The sequence below is a fragment of the Brachycentrus maculatus genome, unplaced genomic scaffold (assembly GCF_059751285.1).
Source record: "Brachycentrus maculatus isolate JH-2025_06_01 unplaced genomic scaffold, ASM5975128v1 h1tg000152l, whole genome shotgun sequence".
Classification (NCBI taxonomy): domain Eukaryota; kingdom Metazoa; phylum Arthropoda; class Insecta; order Trichoptera; family Brachycentridae; genus Brachycentrus; species Brachycentrus maculatus.
In genome coordinates this window covers 1,389,593-1,417,103 of record NW_028280905.1, presented here as the reverse complement: position 1 = coordinate 1,417,103, position 27,511 = coordinate 1,389,593, and the positions used below count along the sequence as shown (strand labels likewise).

At 34.0% G+C, this 27,511-nt stretch overlaps 1 protein-coding gene across 1 annotated transcript; it reads left to right on the top strand.

Moving 5' to 3' along the window:
* Positions 1-211: 211 nt before the first annotated feature.
* On the top strand, positions 212-27,500 carry LOC148308743 (integrin alpha-PS3-like). The gene is made up of 20 exons (XM_088261207.1): positions 212-631; positions 2,080-2,198; positions 2,544-2,635; positions 2,981-3,119; positions 3,354-3,451; positions 5,811-5,959; positions 7,211-7,382; positions 8,045-8,242; positions 8,684-8,801; positions 8,908-9,096; positions 11,343-11,516; positions 12,193-12,335; positions 15,389-15,497; positions 16,663-16,807; positions 19,053-19,257; positions 20,791-20,960; positions 22,170-22,786; positions 24,480-24,694; positions 25,647-25,703; positions 26,356-27,500. Exons 1-20 carry the CDS (start codon positions 453-455, stop codon positions 26,443-26,445), a joined length of 3,378 nt encoding a protein of 1,125 aa, XP_088117333.1. The 5' UTR covers positions 212-452; the 3' UTR covers positions 26,446-27,500.
* Positions 27,501-27,511: the final 11 nt, after the last annotated feature.

Sequence of the window (27,511 nt, the reverse complement as noted above, 5' to 3'; positions counted from 1 at the left end):
CTATGTTGAGATATCAAACTGTATCAATCTAAAAAAATGACTTGTGGTTGAACAAAAAAATTATAAATTCGTGTACATTTGAGTGTAGGACTTGCTATTATAAATATACTTTCAAAGGATGTGGTTTACCGCGATAAGTCGGCATCCTGTGACTACCTGAGATCATTCAGTTTATCGCATTTTTAACAAAAATTTGTCGTTTTCTAACCATATTAGTTTCATCAGGTTGAGGACTGTGACGTACTGTGACATGAATCCTATTGAATATCGCCTTATAAACTGTATTAAATATTGAACTATCACCTTATATACTGTGCTAAATATTAAACTATCTAAGAACGATAATTATTACTTATGTTTAAATGACAGTTTTGATTCAAGGTACATAGAAAACAATCGATTAAGATGAATTAGTGACTGTGAAATACTGTATGACTGTGAGGTAATTGTAGATGACAATGAAGATACTGTCGTGTTGTGTGTTGGCATGTCTGAGTATAGGAGTGGTGGAGTCTCAATTGCTGGACACAAGGATGCCGCTAGTGTACGAGGACCCCAACAAACACACAACATCCAGACCGACCTACTTCGGCTATTCTGTTCTCCTGTACTCCAGGAAAAACTACACATGGTGAGTTCTTCTTTTTCTTCTTCTTAGTAAAGATCTTGTGGCCTGTTTTTAAAAGGGATTAGCCTCCTACGATGTCGATTCCCAGCTGTCAATCTATCTTTTTGGTGGTCTGCCCGGTAATCGTCTGTCTACCTTGGGCTTGGCCGTGCAGTCCAATAAAGGGGAGTCTGGATGGTTCTTTTATTTTCAACACATTTATGGCTAGTTTCGACAACACCTTTCCTTCTTTGAGATGAATCTGATATGTACGTACTTAAATTGTTCTCAGTTTTTATACTGTTTGTATAAAAACAATCAACAGATTTCTAAAAAAAGGATATTCACAAGTATGAATCTACTTTTTTTTTTAATTAGAACTGCCCATGAATGGGTCAAAGCAATATTTTGGGAGCGTAACATTTTATTTTTATTTCTAAGAAAACAAATAAAAATATTATTTAATGTTTTATTACGATTTATTTTTATATTAGTAAAATAAATATCATCCCTTGCAATACATAAACTACTAAGTTCCTGATTCTTGGCATCCCCGTACCTGACTGCGCTGGCTAACATCCAAATCACCTTTAAATCGTACATTTTCTAAATCGCTCTGACATCTTCCATCGGTTATTCGATTTCTCGCAAGAATGATCTCCTTGTTCGCCTTCTGCTGCAAAAATTTGCACAACTCAATTTTAAAATTATAAAATCAATATTCAACCTTTTCAGCGACTAACCATTTGTGGCAATCACGTGAAAACCTCTGCACGTAGTTTGAAAAATCATTTTCGACCAGAACATTTATATATTCCGCCTTATTGTTCGATGGTTAGTAACTTGAAAATAAAACAATTGCTTTTTTACCACTCGAGTATTATTATTGTTACGACTAGTTTCGGAACCTATATATGCTTTCGTCTACAGGTTTGAATATAAACTTTAGATGGAAGCCTCAGATACTAGTCGTAGCAATATAATACTGAAGTTATAAAAAAACATGTGTTTTATTTATAATTTTATCATGTATTACCACAAAGTGAATGCCGAAACAATAAATAACATAACATTTGGCTAATGTGCTGGAGGTGTTGGGTTCGATTCCCAAATGTGGGTTCAAAATAAATATCAACAAACATAAATATCAACAATAATATAATATAAATAAATATCAACAATAAAGACAGGACCCCACAAGATGGATCCCAAAAATATTGAGATGGAGATCTTAGGAGAATAAAAGAGGCGTCATAAAATCTCAAAAAAATGGTCCGATAACATCGTCACAGTCGCTGTAGGGGGTAGAAACTATCTGCAAACAGCAGCCGACCGAAGGAAATGGAAGAATGCGGAAGAGACGTATACCAGCAGTGGAGAATAAGAAAGAAGAAGATGACTCTATACTGTAGATTGGTACCTAAAAATCTTTACTGTTGGGTGTTCAAATATTTTCCACATTTTCCTTTCAGGATACAAGTTGGAGCTCCGCGGTCGAACTGCGAAGTCCTGAAGAAAATCAACGAGCCAGGGGCTGTGTATCGATGTGGAATAGCGGAGACTTGCCAACTCTTACTACTGGATAGAACTGGTAATATGGATATTTGAACATCAATAAAAGCAAAAGTTTAAGTCTCTCATTTAAAAAAAAAAAACTGAGTTGAAAAAATGAGTTATCTTGCCCTGTGAGTTTAAAATGAAAATCTTTGTTTCTTACGTGAAAATGGCAAAAAGAGCCTATATTGTTATTAATTGACATTCAGCTACTGCGTGGAGTGTATTTATTTATATTTTTTATTGCTTAGTGTGTGCTTTAGGCACAAAATGGTCAGGTTTGTTCTCTATAGGTATAGCGGTAGAAACACTTTTTTCCCTTCAAAACCATTACCAGAAAGACGGAGTAGATGTTGGTGCTCAAAGAAAATATTTTTTAAAGGAAATGATCGCAACAGTGATTACTGGGACAAGAAAGATGGAATGTGGCTGGGAGGAACGATGGCTCTGCACGCTACAGCTGACAAGATGGTGGTAAGTTGCAGACTACCCCTTTTCTATTGCTCTTTACCTCAATAATGATGACTAGTAAGATTAAATTCAATTGCCCAAGCCATTTCAAGACCACGGCCTTGTTTTTTTGACATTAATTGTTGATAAATCTAGTATTTACTATTTTTACCCGAAAGTGGATCGTTTCTTCTTATTCTTCTTCCACCGCTAGATTAGGCCTCTTCCGTACCCTTCCATTTGGATCGTTAAAACTGAAAAAATATTTGGAATTACCTTCTCTACTTATTAGTATATATTATTATTCTTTCTCAAGCGCTTTTTATTTTCATTATCATCACTATAAAATCTATTTAAAAATTGTTACAGATCTGTGCTCCTCGATGGATAAACCAAATGAATGAATATAAAACCAAAGATTATTTGATGGCGGGAACTTGTTACTCCACACGACCCAGCGATAAAAATCTTCTCGGAGCTATGGCAGAAAAAATGATACCTCTTTTAGGCGAGTTTTGTGATATTTGCGTTTTTGCGTTTTTGCACAAATGCGTTCTTCGCACATTTGCGTTTTTTTTCTTCTCATTCAAATGAGAAGAAAAGTTCTCTAGAACTCATTAGAGTTTACCGAACGCTAGTTTAAACTCTCTGAGTGCTTGTTAACCCCGAGAATCTACTTATTAAAACTTTGATTGGATATTGGGTATTCTAATGGCCGTAATTAAATTTGTATTGATTTTAGACTACAGCATATACACAGAGCCATCTTGGGGGAAACGATATGTGTACGATTATGGATTGGGACAAGCGGGAATGTCAGCTTACTTCACCCATGAAGAGGTAAATATAAAATAATATATACTACAAGATTTTTTTTTAAACTGTGACGTCTACAAGACCATAGAGATATTTGCATAATATTATACAATACTTTTCACATACTTTTTTACACTTTATCATTACTTTTCTTATTATTCACATCACTATTCACATACATATATTAAGCGGTATTACACAAAATGAACGATGAATGATAAGGAGGATGTTATTTTATTACCATAACACAAAGTTGTTTTTATTTTAATTGTTTAATATAGTTACAAAAAATATGTCAATTTTCAATTCATGAACTACACATATCTACATACTTATAAAAATCTTATACTAGTTACGCTGACCCTCCCCAAAAAAGGGACTGAGCTGTTAACGGAATTACACTCAATATTTATATATTTTACTTAATCAATTATGTAATGCAGTCTTTTTAGATTTATTTTTTGTGTTTTCATGTATAATAGGCAATCATTTTTTATATTATTTATTGATTCGGCATTAACTTTGTGGAATGACATGATTATTTTAATAAAATGAAACACTTGAATATACCACTTTATCGAGTTTTATTTTTATTTACGACTAGTTTCGAAAACGACAGATGTTTTCATCTTCTGGTACAAATTAAAACTGTTTTAATTTGTACCAGAAGATAAAAACATCTGTCGTTTTCGAAACTAGTCGTAAATAAAAATAAAACTCGATAAAGTGGTATATTCAAGTGTTTAATATTAATAAAATAATCATTTTTTAAATATTTCATCCCGAAATTTATGAAAAAAAAATTTTTTTGACAAATTTTGTACAAATTGTCTGGTGTTGCATTTTATAATGACAATTTCAAATCTCGTGATGTATTTTCTTTTGTTTTAAATCTCGGTGATGTATTCTTTTAAATCCAAATATTTTTAATTTTTAAACGTTGAATAATTGCTATTTTTTATTTGCTAAATAATTTTGAATGCTAGAATGTTAAAAAGTATTTTGAATAGTCTAGTAAATGTTACTTAGATGCACGTGCTTTAAAGCAGCATGCATTACACTTTAAACAAAGGTTTTATTCTTATATGAAGCGCAATATTCGTAAAGGCACGTACGTCTAAAGGTAGCTATTTTCTCAACTCGTGGAATATAAGAGAGCCCTATTTTATATTTATTAGCGATCGTATATTAATATCTACATATATACAATACGAATATCTGCCGAATGGCGGAAATATTAAATGAAAACATTATTTGATAAGTCGATCCTTCGCCGAACCTTTCAGTTGCCATTAATTATTCTTGTTTGATTTATCTCCAAACATCTCCCGGTGGACAAGCATTTCTCCAATGAACTGAGTATCTGCGTGTCTCGGTGATTGGGTGATTGATATGAGAGAAAAACCTTTTTCTTTTATACCCAGGAAATGATATTCGATATGTCAATAATCGTATTCATCCTTGAAATGTTACACAACATTAATAATTGGGAATATTGAATTATTTCTAATTATGTCAAATGGGTATATCTTTAGGAGTTAATCAACGTCCATTAAAAATATGAAAAGTAATATTGAAATTCTCGTATATTACTATATTTAAACTTCAATAATGTAGGGAAGTAAAGCAAGGAGTTGGTAAAAAAAAGATTAAAGTAGACTGAATGCAGTCGAAATGCGTTCTCTCGTGCGGCAAAACTTTGATAGATGTTCGAACGGTGATATAAGGAAATAATGCAAGGCTGGGATATGCATTATCGTTCAAATTAAGGAAGATTTGAACATGTGAATAATGAGCGAAGAATGAACAGTAACACATATTCATGAGGCACATGTAGTTGGAAATAGATTCAGAAGAAGAGCGAGGAAAACTTAGGATGAAAAATACTTGAAGCTGATCAGATCAGGATTTGGAATAACCGGCGAGTATATATGAAGAGATGCATGAATATGGAATATATTGTTTTCATAGATAGATTGGTGTGGCGTTCCATTCTCTCTGACTATCTCTGCAGAGAAACGGCATTATGGTAGTAGTAGTAGTAGTAGTAGTATATATATATGTTATTTCATAAAATTTTGTCCTGCAAGTGTGAGTGTGACAGTGAGCCTAGAGCTTCAATATTGTAGTCGTACAGGAGAAAGTGACCAAGTGCATTTGTTTACAAAAACGTGATCATTGACTATTTGATATCTTACTAGCTTAATATTGCCCTGAAAAATGCTTTTTAAACTTGGACATAAACTATATTAACTTGTTAAAAATGACAAACTGCATTGATGTTTATTTTCTTGCCAAACAAAAGCGACTTAAATGGCCCTCTTTTTTTAGTCACTTTCTCCTGTACGACTACGATATGTAATAAAGCGATGCTCCTTTGCAGCACAACTATGTACCAGGGAGTGGCAAATCCCATCAGGTGCAACTGGTGCTGGGCGCTCCTGGCATCCTCAACTGGCGGGGCTCCTCGGTGCTCTACACGGACCGGTCTCTCCCCAACTCCGTCAACAAAAGGGATTTGTTCAACCTGAGGTATTATTCACGCACCATGTGGTATTAAAAAATCTCCAAAATCTTCTGTCAATTGTATCACGTCCGGTCCAATAAGAATTGCCGTGGATAGATCATAACTGGTATAAATTAACATGGAATCGAAATTGTAATAAATGTAAATAGCAATGTCGGCTGTCCAAACTCAAAACACAGTAGGTAAGGGACATTTTTTGTAGTACGTTTTTTTGCATTTTTGGACTAACTAGATTCTAGAAGCTACAAAAAAATGTCCCTTACTGTGTTTTAAGTTTAGTTTTAAGTTAAGTTTAAGCCGATGTACATAAATGTTAATTGGTTTAAAATCTCAAATTCCCTTAAGCTATTCACGGATTGCTTTGAAATTTTGACCGCAACGTCAATTTTACCTGTAACGGGTAAAAATATTTTTTAACAGCTTTTTTGAACGGTATGGTAGCGCCATATGTTGAACGTAACGCAATATTTAATAATGCTCATGGCGGACAGCGTGTTTCTTGAAGTGGAGTATTTCATTTCTTTTTTCCATTTAACCAGACTGAGAAACAGCATCGCTGGCTGAGTATATCTAGTGTGTTAAATAAATTCAGATAATGAGCAAAATTCGTTTTCAAGGTCAAAATGTAATTGTTTAATGTAGATGAAGAAGTTTTTTATTAGAATGGTAATTTGGAAGTTTGGGTATTGACAGGGCTTACATCCTTTCTTTGGCTGGTTTTAGCAATCGCTTCATACACCGTGTAACATTTACTATTATTTATTTATTTATTTATTTATTTATTGAACGGCTAAAGCCTTTAACATAATACATAAAAACAGTATCTAATATAAAAATACACTTATGAATACACTAATACAGAGAAAAAAAGTCTTATAACATAAAATAATAATATAAAAACAAATAGTAAGCACTGGTAAATACACGTCTCCTTCGCACACTATCAGCGAGCAGCAAGCGAGAGTGAAACACAACGTTTAATTTTATCCATTACAACCTGGAGAAGAAATTCTGAGAAAGTACAGATTTCAAGGTGGATAACAATATATTAAATAAATCTATACTTTCAAAACCATTGGCTAACATGTGAAGCCGCGGAATCGGAGAGAACATGGCATAGTTTGCATTATGTACAAATACTGCGAATACAGATTTTTGCCTAGTAACTCTTCGACGCACGCTAAACTTTATTTGATTTATTATATCCCATACACGGTTGACAACCCATTGTTCAGAATTGAGTACTTCTGTTTCAGTGAAGATGACGAAAGCAACTTCGATTTGGGAGTGATTCCTTTCCTGAGGAACATCAAGGGAACCCGAGACGGGGACTACCTGGGCTACAGCGGGACGTCGGGCCACTTCTTTTCTCCGGGAGAACTGCTCCACGTCATGGGCGGTCCCAGGGGACACGACTACATGGGAATGGTAAATACACCAGAACCTCGATCATCTGGACCTCTATTATCCGGATTATCAGTTATTCGTATTGGTTAAAATAAACTTTAAAAATATGTATTTGATGATTTACACGCAGCAAATTACGTCTATCGTAACGCACAAAACAAATTAAGGACCAAAAGTCCTTGCTTTATGCATTTTTCTCAACGATGTCTTAGAAAATATAAGTCATCTCAGTGAGTTAGAAAATGATTCTTATTCTTTAAAAATGACAACTTCTACGAATTTCAATGTAAACTCACGTTTATGATAAGTGATTATATAGATACGAGGTAAAAATATTAAATACTAAAAATAGTAAAAATATTTTTTTTACAATATATTTGGAATTTTACAAATTTTTTTACCACCTTCTCTAACCCACAGATTTTTGGCCACCTCCTTTAGCATCCAACCAGATCCTTTAGCAGACTATCGTGATACTTTTTGACCATCGGACAGACTAACAGCGCATGTGATTTATATTATATTATGCGTGAAAAAAGAGCTAGAGTTGTGGTAGTGCGTGCTGATAATCAATCGATTGTCTTGACGAACAAAATAAAAGTATGTTTGGGTTGTTATATCCTAACATAATTAACATATATTGAAAAATTATTCGAATTGAAACATTTGTGATGGCATAATAGGTGAAAGTGTACGAGTTCCCTCCCGTGACGCGCCAGATGCCGATAGTGCGCCAGTCCCTGTACGGGAGCGTGGTGGGAGGCTACTTCGGGGCTGCTCTGGCGGCCGCTGACGTCACGGGCGACGGGCTGGACGACCTGCTGGTGGGGGCTCCCTACGGCCCCCAGCCCAAAGTGCACATCTTCCTCGGGAACAAGAGGGTAAGCGGGATTTCATTTATCCTATACAACAAATACAGTAGAACCTCTCATAACGAGCAAAGTTCGTTGCAGAATCTTACTTGTTAAGCGAACATTTTTTTTGTTTTTACTGGCGCGGAAGTCCCAGCTCACAAGTGAATGTCGTGAAAAGGGGACTTGCCCTTTTTCTGTAACTCGCTATGCGAAATATCGCTCGTTTATAGAAAACTTTTTATCATTATTTTTTGCTCGCTTTGTGAATTACTCGTTATGAGAGGTTCCACTGTACAGATTTATTTTTTTTACCATTAGGTACAAAAAATAAATAAAAAATAACCTGACCCATCTAATTTTCTGTTTTAAGATACTTACGTTTGACTTCATACCATGTTGTGTATTTTATATATCCTCTCCTTCTTGAACCACTTCCGTAGGTTTATAGATGCTGTACTTTGTTTATAGGGATCCTTGATTGTCCCGCCGAGTGGTGCTACCTATTTGGCACTACCGCAGTGGGGAAGCGGCTCTCGCTTCGGGATTGCCATAGCAACCGCTGATATCAACAAGGATGGTTATAGCGGTAAGCATAGAGCATCATCCGAGTACTTTCATCAAAGTTATCCGCCTTCTCGCATTCTCCAACAGCTACACATTGTATCATGCATCATACACTCTGTCCCTTCCAGACGTGTTGGTCGGTGCCCCGGAAGCAGGAGGGTGTGGAGGTATAGCCATATACCTGGGAGGAGGGAACGGGGTTCCAGAGTCTCCCCAGCAACATCTCCTGGCGGAAGAAGTAGCTCCAGGACTGGGAATCCGAGGATTCGGAATCTCCATCGCTCCTCCAGTGGATATAGATGGCAATTCATTTCCTGGTTAGTGTGACACATATACATATAGAGTTGCCTTATAAACAATACGGTGCAAAAGTACACGATGCGGTTACAACCGTGTAAAGTAAAAAGTAATGATTGAATAGTATACAGTGTTTATTTAAATATTGGAATGTGCTGATTGATGCGAGATAAACATCACTATAACTTTGGCCATATTTTCTACAAATCGTGATAGCAACTTATAGTGATTGCAGGTTTGAAAAAATATGTATTTAGCCGATTCACAATACAATATTTGTAACAAACAAACAAACAAACAGAACAATCCTTGATTTGGTGCCTAAATATTGACGAAAGTGCTTTCCGGATCGGTCCTCGGATTCGTTGCCGATGCTCGTACGAGTGGAATCACAGCAGTTATGTACATTATTTATCACCTTTCGTATAGAAAAGTTCCAAACCTTTATCATCCTGCCGATCTACTTACCAATAGATGTCTCTAATGTCATTTATTTTGACAAAATGTTATATGAAAAATTGTTTACAAAGTGAAGTTTATTGACAGTACCAATTTTACCTATTTAATTGACGGTTGATTTAAAAAACGACTTGAAAAAGATGTATTCGATAATTCATTTAATAAATTCAGTTCACAAATAAAATAAAAATGAAAAATTAAATAAGTGATATACACAAATACGTGGATTTTTTGAAAATCGACGAATACGAGGAAGAAAAAAGTTGCAAAAGAGTTGAAAAGAGTTGCAAAATGAATGCAACAATCTCAAATTGTGAATTAATCAAATACAGCAACAGTCGCGTGATTGTAAACCTTGAAATACAATGCATTCCTGAAAAATAATCCAAAAATCTAATGAATATTGCTTCTCAACTGAGAAAATCAAAATAAATGACTCCAAATGTGCCAAAACTAAATCAAAGTAGCGAGAGGCCTCAATCTATTGCTATAAAGCTGTCCAGTACAAGATGTAAGGACGCCCTGCTTCCTGATGTGATCAAGTTTAACCGTGAAAAGCCCGATGGAAAACTAAACACAACGCATGTCGGAATTGAAGGGGCAAGGATGCCGATATTTGTGACTGAACATCTTTCCCCTGCGAACAAGACCCTACATGCAGCCACTAGGATGAAAGCAAGAGAAAATAAATATAAATACGTGTGCACTCGGAATGGTCGGATTTTCCTCCGACAAAACGACACTTCACCAGCTATTTGGGTAATGTGCAAGGAATCTTTGGACAACATTAATTAATTTTATATTCTTTCTCTTGCTCCATCTTTTACGTGTTTAAATAATTCATAAAATTTCTTCCACGTCCTTAAATATATTTTACCAAAGTGCAAGAGGTTTAAAAGACTAAAACTACAACTTTCTATCAAGAGGTCTTGTCTAATAACTATGATGTCATCTGTTTAACTGAAACATGGTTGAACTTGACAATATTCAGTGAACAATTATTTGATACGCGATACGCTGTCTTCAGAAGAGATCGTAAATCGTCAAGTGCTACTCACAAACAAGGAGGCGGATTTTTGATAGCTATCTCCAAACAACTAGTGTCTTCAAGAAATACAGTATTCAAGAGTGGCAGTGAAGATTTATAAGTATCAATCAAACCACACATTAACTCTAGTTTTTGTATATATCTCTGCGTAGTGTATTTTCCACCAAATTTACATTACGCTAACTATAATGATTGCATTAAAAAAACTTCAGTATAACTATCTTCAATGTAAAGATTCTTATTCACAATATGTAATATTAGGTGATTTTAATATACCTCAAAGAAAATGAATGTCAGATGCATCTTTTAACAACAAAATTCTCTTTCCTACGAATAATTTTAGTCGATAGGCAATTAATTTAATTGAATTTACTTGTATTTAATCTCTATCCATTTAATAATGTCTGTTATCATAATGACCGCATATTAGGCATCTGTTTTCTCTGATAAAAATAACATTGAAATTTATTCTACCTTCGGCTTGACTACAATTGATCAACATCATCCTCCATTTGAGATTTTCCTAAAAAATAATTTCTGCAATTTATTATATAACCTGTACTTTATTTAATATATTTATCCTGTACTTTTACTTGTTTCTGTAAGTTTGTTGTGTTCTCATTTAATTGATGAAAAACATTCAAACGATTTGAATTTGCACTGTATGTAATGTGATTTTCATTGTTTGTGGACCATAAATAAACAAATAACTTAATATCTGAGATTCTCTTACATTATACCTTTATTTTGAAATTTCAGATGTAGCAGTAGGTGCATACCTGAGTGGACACGCTGTGCTACTACGTACTCGAGCCCGGGCCTCTCTGGAAGCTCGCCTTCAACCCAAGAGCCGTCTTCTGAGAGATAGTACATCTCTCTCTGTCATGGCTTGTCTTCTCTACTCGCACAAGCATCCTGCCAGTAACACCATCAGTATGTCCATCACAACTCATTGATATTAATTTTAACAGTCACCATGCTTATACATATAATTACCTAGCATGCTTTTTTTTAGTAATTTCTAACCAACCAAATATTTCCATTGTAAAATCTAATGATCCGCTATTTCCTGTGGATGATCATCATTCTCCTTTATATATTATATATTTCATTCCATATAACTTGCCTAAACTAGAAGCAATCTCTCTTTATTTAAAAAAAAGGGATTTTGATGCTATAAATCTCCATTTTACAAATATTGACTGGTCATTTCTTTGTGACGTTTATATCGAACAATCAATAGATAAACTCCATTCCATATTCTATGAAACAATAAATTCTCATGTCCCAACCTTCTCACCCTACAACAAAGAGTATCCAATTTAGTTTACTAAAGACCTAATACAATTCATCAGTCGAAAGAAATAGCTACATAAAACATTCAAAGAAAGCTTAACAGCTACTGAACTATATATCAATATTTTTGAGTATTACTTAATATAAACGCACTGTTCTTTTTTGTTTTTATATTCAGTTGTAAAAGGCCCTTGCGCCGTATAAATAAATAAAATATACAACATACATAGTAACTGGAATACTTCTTTACCTTAACCATAAAGTTAAACCATCAAATATTTGGGTAAAATTGTACTTATTGACAATGTTCCAGATGTTTCCCGGGTAGTGTCAGTTGACGTCGGGTTCGGGAGAGCCTACTTGCACGGAAGCTCGCCCTCCTCGTTCCTCTACAATCACACGGTGACTCTTTCAGCGGGGAAAGAGCAGTGTCAAGATCTTGTGTTTCTCTTAAAGGTGAACCTACTTGAATATTCAAAATAGATAGTTTAATATAATTTATATTCGAAACAATAACATTGTGATTTTTCATGTTATAATTAAAATATTACTTTGTTTTAAAATCACTATAAATATTTTATTATAATTTAATTATAATGTCTACCGGTTTCGAAGCTAACCGCTTCTTTTTAAAGACTGACTATATTATCAATATTTATAATACTGTATTAGGAATCAAGGAACTCAAGGAAGTAGGCATAAATATATTTTTTTTGTGTATTAAAAGCATTGATAACTTTGTGGTTTGGTAATAAAACACGCTCCTTACCATCCATTGTTTACTTTGTGTAATGCCACTTTTTTAAACACTTATTTGTGACTACCGGTTTCGGAAAATCATTCCATCATCAGGTCATTCAAATTAAAATAAAATTATTACGATTTGACATTTGTATAAATATAAAATTTTTGAAATTGAGAAAGACGACAAATGAATCACATTGAGAATATTTTCAAAAGTGGACTCGAAGTTAAATCTAGTTGGTTATTTATTATGGGTAAGTCTTTATTGATTGCTTTACTTATTTCTAATTTTTCTAGATAATCTAAACAAAGACCAAATAACGGGTTTAGAAATTTTACATGTAAATAAAACTGGTTTCCATCAGGAATGATTTTCCGAAACCGGTAGTCACAAATAAGTGTTTAAAAAAAGTGGTATTACACAAAGTAAACAATGGATGGTAAAGAGCGTGTTTTATTACCATACCACAAAGTTATCAATGCTTTTAATACACAAAAAAAATATTTATGCCTAATTCCTTGAGTTCCTTGATTCCTAGTTGATAAATGATATTGATAGTAAAATAGTACCTATTTTAAGTAGCTCGTATGGCCAGGGATATTTCGGAATCCCTTCTGCAGTCAATACCATTTATTTTTAGTGATACACACGTCTACCTAGCGAGATAACCATTACAAAAGTTTTGATTAAAGTCCTAATACGCCTTGGCATGGGATAAACGCTACCATCCAGCAATGTAATACAAAGCATCTCACAAAGATAATACTACACAAATTATGATTTATGTAAACCTAGCCAAAGTTTAAGCGATGATGCCTTGAAGTGGTGAGATTTGTTGTATTGGACGAATGAATTACATTTATATAAACAAACATATAGTGTATAATACAAAAGGTGACATTTCTTTCTATTTATTTATTTGATCAAATACATACTTACAATTTGAATATACAATAATGTGTCCTGACTGGGTTTTACCGTTCCGAGGGCACATTTTATAGTACTTGTTTAATGAAAATTTGTTAGTTTTCTTAGTTTGTCATGATTCATGCAATCATGGGGGTATTTTGGCAGATAGTAGATAGATAGTATTTGGTACCAAGACTACGAAAATTAGCACACGTGTTCTTGGTGCTGCGTAGCATACTTGATCCCTCCATCCTCAAAGAGGTCTATTACGCTCTGTTCCAATCTATAATTCTACATGGAATTATTGGCTGGGGCGGAGGTGCCAAAACCACGCTAGACCCTATTTTCAAAGTACAAAAACTTATCCTAAGAATAATAAATAAATGTAACTCGACACACCCTTCCAATGAGCTATTTACAAGCTATACGGTACTAGACGTACGGCAACTGTTCGTCAAGGAAGTACTGATTCACTTCTGGAATAAAATGGAAAAGGTTAGAACGCAACAAACTATTCGAACCCGGGCAGCATTAAATAAAAACTACATTGGGCCAGCCATTAAAACAAGTTTTGCCCAAAAAAATTTTTCATTCCTCGCTCCAAAAATATTTAATTTGCTGCCCGAAACCATTAAGATTTCCAGGAGTGATCAGGTCTTTAAGAACAGTGTCCGTCGATGGTTACTTAACATTGGAAGGGACAAGGTGGAAAGTGAATTAATTAAAGTCCAGGTGTAATTATCACACTAAAAAACCTTAAAACATAAATTATTTTTGAATCTCCTGTATGTTATGTTTATAATCTAATCATTAAAAAAAATATATGTACATTAAAAATTTAAAAAAAATATATATAAACTTGTATTACCATGTTAGTATTCGGCTCAACACAGGCCATGCCTAAAGAGCCGTAATACGTATAATAAATGTGTATATGAAATGAATATGTATATTGAATGTATCTATGTATTATGAAAATAAATAAATAAATAAATAAATAAATAAATTTCCGTCTCCGTAGTGTAATGGTCAGCACGCTCGGCTACCGTTCTGGAGCTCCTGGGTTCGATTCCCAAGGGGGGTCAAATAAATATGACTGATTTTTTCACTGTAATATTTATTCAATATTACCCTGAACTGGTTGGTTCCTAAAGCGGAGGGTTGATCACCTTTCCTTCATGTGTAAAAGATCAAGATAACACTGCGTTTATATGACGCAGTACCCTATGCACCATTGGGGTGCGGATAAGGGTTTTACTATGATCTATTTCATATCTACCCACTTCCATTATCCTACTCTCAATAACTTATTTACAATTGGTTACATTTTATCATCGTTAATTATGGATAATGGAAGTAGTTTATTAAAGCTTTATTGCGATAACTCAAAAGTTACTAACTAACTACATAACTAACCATCACGCCACTTCCCCGCAGGGGTAGGCAGAGAGAATCGAACGCCACACCACTCTGTCTTTGCAAACATTCTACGGCTCTTCTACACTCATGCATCTCCTCATACATACGTGACGATTATTACGACTCCTCGATTATTACGAACTCAAAAGTTCCTTTTAACAAATGCGGTATACGAGTATGTTTGATTGTGTTTCTGAATTTTTTCTCTAAACGTTTTAATTGTGGGGTGTTATTGGTGATTTGTACGTCGTTTAGTTGGCAGGCGTTTTCTTATGATTTGTATGAGTAAGTTTTAAATGCTGTCAAGATTATTTTATACGTAAAGTTGTTTGACTGACAAGAGTTGTGTTTGATTAATATTCATCAGCAGAATGATAATTACTCCCTTTAAACAATATTTAGAAGGCTTAATTAATTTTTAAGTTGAATTTTGCAGAAAGACATACAAAACTTCCTGGACCCCCTGGAGATAACTCTGAACGTCACAATCCAAGAAAACTATCTCCCTCGCAACATTATACTCATCACGGAAGATCGTGTCGATGGTAACATTACATTTATTTTCAACTAGCTGCACACGGCCACGCGTTACTGTGGCTCAGTCTGTTAAAAAGGAAAAGAAAGAAAGGAAAACTTTCTCTTATGCTTTAGATTACATTTCAAGTATGTTTAATTTCACAATGCTTGCACACGCAAACGTTGAACATATCACTCACTCCTTTCAAGAACGTCATAAATCAAAAATCGACAATTTTGAGTTATGCATGTTTTCAGAATGCATAAAAAATGTACTATACCCCAGAAAAAGAATCATATTTTTAACTTAATATTTACCCGCTAGAGGGAAGAAAATGTTGTTTTTTAATTTTGTAGAAAAGGTATTGTTTAATTATTTTTTTAAAAAAACTAAATATTTTTCAAATGGAGAACAAACCTTCAGGTTTTACCTAAAAATATATGTTGCTCAGAAAAAAGTTCAATAAGTGGCTTGATATTTATTTTTAATACATTGTATTATATTTTTAAACTTTAAAAACGTTCTCCTGAAAAATCAAGTTTTTTGATTTATGACGTTCTTGAAAGGAGTGCGCGATATGATAAAATTTGAAGTATAGAATGCAATTGAATACCCGTACATTGTTGTTCTTTATTTTATTAGCTGGTCAAAGAATTTGCTGACTGTCATGAGAAATGTTTAGTATTGCATTCAACTGATGGCGCTGCCATTACAGTAATATATATATATATATATATATATATATATATATATATATCTGTCACATGTAAAAACGTCTGTCGCACGTAAATAAAAACACGGATGCAATATCCGACTAAAAAGATTTAAGATTTTGAACAAACTGACATTTGAGATACAATTTTATTTATATATTACAAACATGTGGGTATCTGAATACAAGGTTGTGTCAAAATATCTAAGCAATCGGTGTATAACTTCAGAAAATTTAGGATTTTAATCATTTATAATTTAATTTACGAGTATATAGGTAATCATGCCATAAAATAGACTGACGCAAAACACATAATTAATTTATTCATTCTGATGTATTTAGGATGTCTCCAACTGTTTTCAAAATGAAAGTAAGACTTAGTCTTTACTAACATTAAAAATGGAGTTCAAAACTATTATTTCTAGTTTAGAACTCCATTTTTAAAGTAAATATTTATATAATAGGTAATAATTGGTTTCAGGTAATGACGAGTTTGACCGACTGATTCCCGTGATAGAAGGAGATAAAGGAACGGCCCGACTAAATCTTCCTTTCTCTACTAATTGCGGGGACGATAACATTTGCTCCTCGGATCTTGTCGTCAGAGCTTCCTTCCCGTATCATGCGTAAGTACTTATTAATACCATTATATTGTATATGAAAACACTGCATTTTTCAAATGCGGTGTCCTCTGCACCACTTGTTATACGCCACACATTTATCAATGATTGAGTTTGATAGTTGAGTAAACATGATTGTCTTCATAAAGAAATTATAAATACTGTGACGTCATCACAATTTATTTATTTATTTCATAGATACATACATTTTTTTTACTATATATATGTATTACGGCTCTTTAGGCATGGCCTGTGTTGAGCCGAAATACTTACATGTTAATACAATTTTTTTTATTTTATTATAATTTGTTTTTTAATTATTAGATTATACACATTACATACAATAGATACAATAACAATTTACAGTATAAAGGTTTTACAATAAAATAATTACACCTGGACTTCAATTGACTCACTTTCTACCTTGTCCCTTCCAACGAGAAGCAACCATCGACGGACTATGTTCTTAATGACATGATCACTACTGGAATTCTTAATGGTTTCGGGCAGCAAATTAAATATCTTTGGCGCAAGGAATGAAAAGGTTTTTTGCGCAAAACTTGTTTTCATGCATGGGCCAACATAGTTTATATTTAATGCTGCCCGGGTAAGAATAATGCTGAATTGGAATATCATAGAAATAATGACTAAACTTCCTATACTTTTCTTACCGAGATAGGACTTCACCACCACCAGAAATCATTGATGTACCGAAAGGGCTGCATTCAAATGAAATTCAGATTTTTTTTTAAATATTCGGATAAATCATATTTTTGTGTTTGTGTGTGTGTGTGCCAGGCAACATATGTATCTGTTGACATATCAAACTCATAATGCATCAACAGCATAATACGAGGTTTTTTTTTAATTACCGGTTTTATCTGAAATTCTAAACTAGTATTAAACGTTCAAAAACACTATAAAATGATGTATCAAATCCTTATGCTTTGTCAAAATTAAGTAGTTAGCGTTTTAGGAGTTTAGTTCATTTAGAAAATTCCATGTAGATAGCATCTTATACGCCTGAAAACTAGGCGTAATTTATTTTTTATATATTTTTTGCTTGTTCATATTCGTAGATAACGGCCAGTTGATAACATACACCAAATATCTAGAATAGAAGTTTGTCACCTTCGAGCTGCTGCCTAGATTTTTTGTTCTTCAACATTTTTGGTACCTATCATGCAAACAAAGCACTATTTATATAACGTATATGCGTATCATTCCATCACTCGGGAAATTAGAGCTTTCAAAAATGTATGAATGTTCATGACGAGGAACAGAATGGGCGACTCTCAGTGATCACTGACTGTTTGAAAGATAACATGCGCTTCATGATTTCTTCGTCAGCAGTGCAATTCCTTAAAGTTCCAAGACGTGTTCTCTATGAAAATGTTACCGAACGCTTAAACTGTCGAAAACTGTGCTCACAAAATGCGGATTCGTACAGAATAAAAAGTTTAGTAGGTAGCACCTTGATGCTGGCAAACTTCCATCACAACGGAATACTAAAGCTTGTTGTTTGATATGACAAGTGCCTTGCTTAATATTTGTGGTAATTATGTGGGAAAGTTAATAAAACTGTTATCTCACAGGCTCACAGAAATAGTATTTTTTTTTTTTTTTTTTTCATATATTTTATTTTATTTTTTTTTTTCATAATACATAGATACATTCAATATACATATTCATTTCATATACACATTTATTATACGTATTACGGCTCTTTAGGCATGGCCTGTGTTGAGCCGAATACTAACATGGTATTACAAAATTTGTATATATATTTTTTTTTTCAATTTTTAATATTTTTTTTCTTAATGATTGGATTATAAACATAATATACAGGAGATACAAAAATAATTTATAGTTTAAGGTTTTTCAATGTGATAATTACATCTGGACTTTAATTAATTCACTTTCTACCTTGTCCCTTCCAATGTTAAGTAACCATCGACGGACACTGTTCTTAAAGACCTGATCACTCCTGGAAATCTTAATGGTTTCTTAATAGTATGAAATTGAAGTATTTGTGTAAATAACAAAAACACAAATATTTTTCTTTTAATATTACAAAAAAAAGAGAATCTTTCATTTAAAAATATTTTTTTTTATAAAAACTTTACTGACTTTTTAAAATTAGGTAGCGAAAAAGACTTACTTAAAAAGTGTGCCTCGTATAAATGATAGACATTCTGTAGCGTCCAAATCTGCGAGTGACTGTATTGTTTAATTTTGTTTGTGTTTCTAGTAAGGACGGATTTGTACTGGGATCGGCAGAGAGCATTGTGTTTGAGATATCCCTGGAGAATTTAGGTGAGCCCGCCTATCTGGCCCAAGTCAAGGTGACGCTCATGCCCCCGGCCAGCCTGGCTCGCCTCCCGGCCGTGTGTCGGGCCGAGACTGACGGCATCATCTGCAATATGGACAATCCGCTCATCATGAACTCTCTTAAAGTAAGACATAACAACATTTTTAATGTGTGTCCAAATATTTGTTCACAAATCTGGATTATCTCCAATTATCTTCCGTCATCTTCTTCAAACCCTTATCCGCACCCCAATGGTGCATGGGCCACTGCATATAAACGCAGTGTTATCTTGATTGAAGGAAAGGTGATCATCCCTCCGCTTCAGGTACCAGTCCAGGGTGATATTGAATAAATATTTATTAGAGTGAAAAAATCCGCCTCCGTGGTGTAATGTCCGCCTCCGTGGTGTAATGGTCAGCGTGTTTAGCTACCGTGCTGGAAGTCCCGGGTTCGATTCCCAGGGGGGGGTAAAAATAAATATTAGTGATTTTACACTGTAATATTTATTAAATATTACCCTGGATTGGTTTCTGAAGTGCAAGAGTGATCACCTTGCCTTCGTGTAAGTAATGATCAAGATAACACTGCGTCAATTCGATGCAGTACCCTATGCACCATTGGGTGCTGATAAGGGTTATAAGTATAAGTAATAAAAAATCACTTTAGTTTATTTGACCCCCCCTGGGAATCGAACCCGGGACCTCCAGAATGGTAGCCGAGCGTGCTGACCATCACACTATGGAGGCGGACAATTATAGGAGTTATTTATCATATTATTTTTTGACATCTCAACATAGATGAAGAAGAACGTGGAAGTTTGTGCATTTACGGGGCTTGCAACTGACATAAGCTGGTTTAAGTGATTTTCACTTTACACATGTGTAACATTCACCAATTCTACCCATGATTGACAACCACACTACTTAAATTCTTGGAAGTACCATATTATATTATATGTATCATAATGCAATTTTGAAACATTGTACAAAAATGACTAGAATTTTCACTAGTGACATCTATTGGTGAGACGAAGAAGTTTTTTTTACTGAGCAGAAACTCTTACATTAGTATGTGAGGTCTGAACCCTGGATTATAATCACATAAATGAGAAATGCCAGAAAATATCATTTTCATTTTATTATTTTAGCTTATAATTTGACCAGATAATTTATTAACAAGAATTTGAGTAGTGTAGTTGTCAATCATGGGTAGAATGGTGAATGTTACATGTGTGAGTGTGATTTATTAATCCAGCCTATGATAGTCGTAAGCCCCGTAAATGTGCAGACTTCCATATTCTTCTTCATCTTTATATATATACATAACTTCATTGTCAGCCTCCGTAGTGTTAATGTTCAGCATGCTCAGCTACCGTACTGGAGGTCCCGGATTCGATTCCCGGGGGGGTTCAATAAATATAAGTGATTTTTCCACTCTAATATTTATTCAATATTACCCTGGACTGGTACCTGAAGCGGAGGACTGATCACCTTTCCTTCATGTGGTCATGATCAAGATAACACTGCGTTTATATGATGCAGTTCCCTATGCACCATTGGGTGCAGATGAGGGTTTGAAGAACAAGAAGAACTTCATCCCAAGTATATCCACGTGTTCAAGTCGTAAAATAAGCGCGTTTGTTAACCTCTTCAGTATTGCCAATCATTTTTGTTTTCAGAAATTAAAACTGGAGATTGACATGAGGGGAGTATCCCAAACATCCCGGGCTGGAGATCACTTGGAGTTCCTGGTGCAAGCTTTAACCAAGAGTGATGATATCAACACGGAAAATAACAATATAGTAGTCCCTCTTCCTCTCAAGGTGGATGCCAGGGTTGCAGTCGTTGGGTAACAAGGCTTTTATAAGTATTTGTCGACATAATTAAATTTTAACTCTTACCACTCTGTAGGACAGACATTCTGGCCCGTATGATTCTAGTAGGCAGCTCCGTGGGCCACAATGTCTGGCCCGGCGCAGGTATAACTTTAATCACTGATTTCTGTATCACCCAAGTATATTCTACCAAAAAATACTTCAGATAAATACAGTTGATTTTAATTAACATGGTCATACGAGTGTCCCAAAATTAGGGAGCCAACATATTTATTTTAATGGTAGAAAAACGTCGCATTTTTTTGATCAGAGTAGCTGATCAGTTATGAGAAAAAATGGTCAGAGTGGAAAGGGTTAAGTATATTTATCCTGTAAATTTAGCTTGTATGATGTTCATACAAACAGTTTAATCACTATCTTCTTCTTCATGAGCTCTCTGTCCTCCACTGCTGGATATAGGCCTCTTCTGTATCTTTCCATTTCCTCCGGTCGGTTGCTGCTTGCAGCCAGTTTCTACCCCCCACAGCGTGTCGTCGGACCATCTCTTTTGGGGTCTTTCGACGCCTCTTTTGTTCTCCCAAGGTCTCTATCCTAAAATTTTTGTGGTCTATCTTGTGGGGTCCTATATTGCAATCACTATAGTGGTGTATAAACTATGGCAAAAGTGTATTTTATCCTTATTGGATGAGTTTGTGTTTATTTTGTAACATATTTTCATATTTCCATGATACATTTTGATTTAAAGATTGACAGCTCCCAAATATGCTTCTAGTTTTCAAAACCATTTTTTTCCCTTTTTTAGAGTTTCAGGAGTCAAGTCAGAAGTCAATTTTTGTTGTCAACGATGAGGGATATGTCTAGATGATTTAATTATATTTTAAGAAATTTTCATTAGTTTTAGAAAGGAGAAGAGTTAACTAATTTCTCTATTTTCAAATTCCCAAAAACTTTCAGGGTCTTATAAATACATTTATTTTTATAATTGGACATTTTCTGGTCATTGAAATGTCTGACACCACTGTCTATAGTGCCTTATTTCAATTTATTGCGATGAATGGCAACCCAAATTCCGAGATATAATTCTTCTTCCTATGCTACATTTTTCACACTGACTTGTAATATCATATGTCTTTCTTCGAATCCTCTCCCCTCATAAAAGGACTATAGTACTCTAACTTTCTTTTCTTTACAGTGTCTCTAATTTCTCACCTCCATTATTTCAGGAAATCCCTCCAAGACACATACTCTTATTCATACGCTGAGAATGGTTCAATCAGTGAACTGGTACACTTCAAACAATTTTACGAAGTGCAAAAATTTGGAGCCAGTCCAGCTGAAGAAGTCAAATTAGTTGTTTCTGTTCCCTACAAATACAAAATCAAGGGTAAAGAAATCATTTTTGCTCTCATATATCAACCGGAAGGATCTCAATCAGGACAGCCTTTCTCGTGTACGCAAAAAGACAATTTAACATACGCTCAGGATGATGTTTCCAGTGAAGATACATTGCATGATCAAGTCCTTAGCAATTATGAATCAGAAAACAATAACCGAACAAAGAGATCAATCAGAATTAAAAATAAACAAGATTATTTCAAACCTCTGATAAGATCTTCTGACAATTACATAGATCTGAAGAGTTCTGGTCAGATGCGATTAAAACGGGATGATAAAAAAGTAGAAGTGATAAAACTCCCGGCCAATAGAACAACCAGGTTGAGTTGCGGAGATCCAGAGGTCATATGTCATGAACTGGAGTGCCTCATTGGTCCTTTTCGACGCCCACAACATGTGGCCAGATTGCTGTTGACGATGGCGCTCAACATCTCCTCAATCAAAGGTTTGACAATCTGTTTTATCATTGAATTTAGTCATCTTCAATCTATGACATAGCTTCTTTTTAGTACAACTTCTACCATTCTTCCTCTTTTTTTTTGTTTTTTAATTATTTTTATGAAACAATATCTGCCCTCTCTTTTAGCTGATCCACATAGCTTCTACTTAGTCTTCATCTTTCTCTCTTGACTTGACTGTATTTTCCCTCCAAATAATATTAATTTCTCCTGGCACCCAAATGGTGCATGTTTTCACAAGTCACCTGATCACTCAGACCTGTGGTCCAGATTCATGGAATATGTTTAATAGGATGTAGATGACATGAGTCGGTTCAAAGTGAAGGATATTGCCGCTATCCAGAAAAGGAATACATTGTAGGTACGTTTAGAGAAGAAAATGAGAACAGTAGTATAGACTAGGGCATTCATGCCCATACTCATACTAGCTAGTATATATTAGCGATTGAGTTCCACATTTATTATACTGAATTATATTTAAATTACATCAATTTATGTTTATAAATTTGTCTGTTATTGCCAAGCATGGCTTCTTAGAATTAAAACTACATCTAACATACACGCATTTGTCTAACTCCTTTGCTGAAGGTATGATGTGTACCTAGATCTCAGCCTATGCCAGTACCTAACGACGTATCATCTATATGGAAATAATCTTACCACCCGAAAACTCATCACTAAACATCTAATTTTCAATATATTACTAGATTAAAACCAATATTTTTAGCTTTTCCACTTTATTTTTATTTGACCAGCCACCGGGTTTCGTCGTTACGGACATCATCAGACTGGTGGGAGGCTATACAAATTGTTATGTTATATATAAAACAAGGCAGGAGTTGATAACCATGATTTGATATAATTTTATTGAGAAATTAATTTCATTTGAGTGAATTTAAGTATTGTATGATATTAAAAATATTTTTATAAAGGTTTTTTTTTTGTATTGAGAGCACGATTTTATATAAAGTTATAACAGATTTGCATTTTTTGTAAATGAATTTAAATTATAAAGTATCAGGAACTGCTGGTTGACGGCTCCCTCCACTACGCTGCGGTTGTCCGGGGGAAGTCCGAAGTTCTCTGAAATGTAAATTTCCCGGCAGTCATTTCTTATCGACAAGACATTAAGGCATCTATTGTTTCTTTTCTAATGGGTAAAGTAAGGGAGAATGAATGTGTGTTATTTGATCATTTAATATGTCTTTATTGGGACAATTTTTTAACCTATTTATTTCCAAAATTTCGAGCCTATCTAATTTTTTACCTTTACTACATTTGTGTAAGATTTTTACATTAACATTTTTATCGAAATCATGATTTGACTCTATCAAGTGGTTTGCAAAAGTGGAGTTTTCTTTTTTATTTCTCCAACTTTGGACATGTTCGTTTATTCTTATTTTAAACGATCGTCCTGTTTGCCCCACGTATTCAGCACTGCATGATCCACAACTTAATAAATATGAGCCTGAATTTGTTTCTTTTTCCCTTTTATCTTTATTATTAATTAGTATCTTCCCCAGATTAGAATTATTTAATTAGAATTATTTAATCTCATTTTCAATGACCCTCTCCCATGGATAGTCTTCTTATGGATACTCTTAAATGATTATCTTAATGGCTTCCATGTACATTAAAATTATATTTTTATCCTTATTATAATTGATATTGACACTACAGATTCCGTGATGGGCAGAAAGGACATCTTGGTGTTCTCTTCCAACAGTTCTGCGGCCATCAGAGGGCCGGATGGAGAAGGAACTTGGAGTACAGCAAAAGTGGACGCCATCTTCATCAGTGCCTCTCCGGCGACCCAAGTGGAAGCTTGGATTATAGCGCTCTCGGTTATACTGGGCATGCTGTTACTTCTCATAGTGGCCATGGGTCTTGTGAAGGTAATTTACAACAAATAATATTATGAGAGCTTTATAACTTTTTTGACACAAGTTTTATATAAGAAACTGATGGAATTTATATTGTGAGTATCGCAAATCGTTAAAGTCCTCTGATTCAACGTCATTGGTTAAAAAGCGAGACCTATTTCAGGCCCCTCTCACTCTCCCTAACCCAAAGATCCTTGACTTTTTTAGCAAACATACTTAGTACGTGTTGATCTTTTGACAGACTAACAATACGTATGATTAATATTTTGTGTAGGTGTAAGTGTGATTAGTGCTTTGGTAGTGGGGTATAGTATTGCTTACATACTGGTGTAGGATGGTCTTAAGAAAAAGATGAAGTCTTTAAAAAGACGTCTCAAGACTGATAAGACTAATATCTGAAGGAGTGGTTATATGCTTGTGTAACTAACAATTATGAAAGATCTCAAAAGACTCAGAGTGCTTTAAATATTAAAATATATTAATAATAAACCGTTATTACGTATCTAACAATTTTCAACCAGAGATGACAACCCTGAAATTATTTATATTGAAAAAAAAACATTTCTGTCAAAATATACTCGTATGTTTACCACTTTTAAAATTTTAGTAAAATTATTTTCATTAATGGGTAGAATAGTGAGTGTTACGCAGTTTATAAAGTAATACTTCAATCAGCCAATATATGTCGTAAGCTCAGTAAAAACCCGGACTTTAATATTCCCATCTCGAAAACTTTGTGTGGAAATAATATAATCTATTTTCTTAATATAAAATTTCTAAAAAATATTTTCTAATATTTTATTATTGGCCATCTCCTTCTTATCCTACATTTCTGAATACAGATGCTGGATAGATTCACAAAACATATTTTCTTTGCTCTGCAACCATATTGGCCGCCACATGACCAGAAATGTTACCTTCGAAGTACAGATATAATTATTTTGTTCTGACTTAATTTTCACAGGCTGGTTTCTTCCAACGAAAGAAAAAGGAAGAATTAGAAGCACTTAAACAAGCAGAGGTAAGATTTTTTTTTAATGTTTCTGTACCCTTGCATGAGGCAACTTATGAATTATCCTCTATGTAATAATGGACAGAATAATATTTATAATGGATTATGATTGTGGAAAAAGAGAAATGAAATAAGGAAAGGAGAGAGGAAACATCTAACAATGAAGGAAAGTGTTTGGAAGTTTTAAAGAATATTATGTATGTTAATTAATTTTTATATTAATAATTACGGATAATTTATTATGTTGTGCATTTTTTGTAAAATACTATCTCAAGGGTCGGTTTTCCCCACACATTAATCAAAGATTTTTGATTTTTGAAAAGAAAATTATTGAAATAAATTTGTAAACAAATGCATTTTTTTTAAAAAAACTTCTCACTTTTGATGTGTTTTAATGATATATTGGATAAGCACATGGCCAAATTTACTGCGCTGGTTGTAGCTGATCATCTGGAATGTATAGCTTTTTAGATACTTTGGAGCGCAATAGTGTTCATAATATGTAACATGCATAAGAAAGTTTAGAATTATCTCCAGCTTAGTTAATGAAGAAATATTTCAGACGTAATCTGAAGGATATCTATCACAGGTGAATTGTTTGTAGGGAGAGATAGTTCATTCAAAATTGAACATGTAGAAATTTAAATTGAAATATTTTCAGGTGAATGAGAAAGCTGCGGAAGGGGAAGATGTGTGGACGGAAGAACACACCAAGGAAGAAGAAGTCGATTTCAGATTGGATGAAAGATGAGAAAATCTAACGGATAATTGAGATTGGCAGTCACAAAATTTTCTTTAGTGCTTCCATAAAACTGGGTGGAATGGATTGTTGGATTATTTCAACATTAAAACAATGATGGTGATATATCGCTCACTCCTTTCAACAACGTCAATGTATCAAAAAACTTGATTTTTCGGGAGATCGTTTTTAAAGTTTAAAAATAATACAATGTTTTAAAAATAAATATCAAGCCACTTTTTGAACTTTTTACTGTGCAACAGATCTTTTTATGTAAAACCTGAATGTTTTTTCTCCATTTGAAAAATATGTAGTATATTTAAGAAAATAATTAAATAATACCTTTTGTTCAAAATGCAAAAACAACACTTTCTGCCCTGTAGCGGGTAAATATTAAGTTAAAAATATGCCGCTTTTGCTGGGATATAGTACATTTTCTGTGTCGAAAACATGCACAACTGAAAATTGACGATTTTTTATATATGACTTGTTGAAAGGAGTGAGCGAAATGTCATCATGAGTTTGATACCTGATGGGGTCAAGAAAAAATGTTTTTTATTACAAATGTTATTTCACCCTTTAAATGCAATTAGCACAGTCTGTGATACCTTCAAATAATCTTCACTGCACATTTGGCAAGTACAGCTCACTTAATATTCAAACTTCATCCGCCGTAATCATATAAAATATATCTGCATCTCGCTCGATAACAACTCAAGCCCTTGTGTCTGAGAGTGAGAGATGCACACAAAAATGTCTTTTTGCATGTAATTTGAAATACAGTGGAATCTCTCATAATAAGCGCCTCTCATAATGTGTAATTTGCATAACAAACAAAAAATATGAAAAAGTTGCTCCCTCAATGAGTGACATTTCGCATGAGTTACAGAGAAAGAACAAGTCCCTTTTTCACGTCATTCACTTGTGAGCCGGGACTTCCGCGCTTGTCAAAAAGAAAAATGTTTCTAAAATGAATTATGCTCGTTACGAGTGGTTCCATGTATCTATGCTTTAAAAAAATTTGGAAATTTTATTTTATGTATACAAAAATAAAAACCACTATTGTACTTAATTTTTT

Excerpts from the sequence above, each read along its gene's own strand:
- LOC148308743 (XM_088261207.1), top strand. The coding sequence starts at position 453 with ATGACAATGAAGATACTGTCGTGTTGTGTGTTGGCATGTCTGAGTATA. Across the intron at positions 2,199-2,543 it reads CTTACTACTGGATAGAACTG|GAAATGATCGCAACAGTGAT; the intron begins GTAATATGGATA and ends TATTTTTTAAAG. Across the intron at positions 12,336-15,388 it reads ATCTTGTGTTTCTCTTAAAG|AAAGACATACAAAACTTCCT; the intron begins GTGAACCTACTT and ends TGAATTTTGCAG.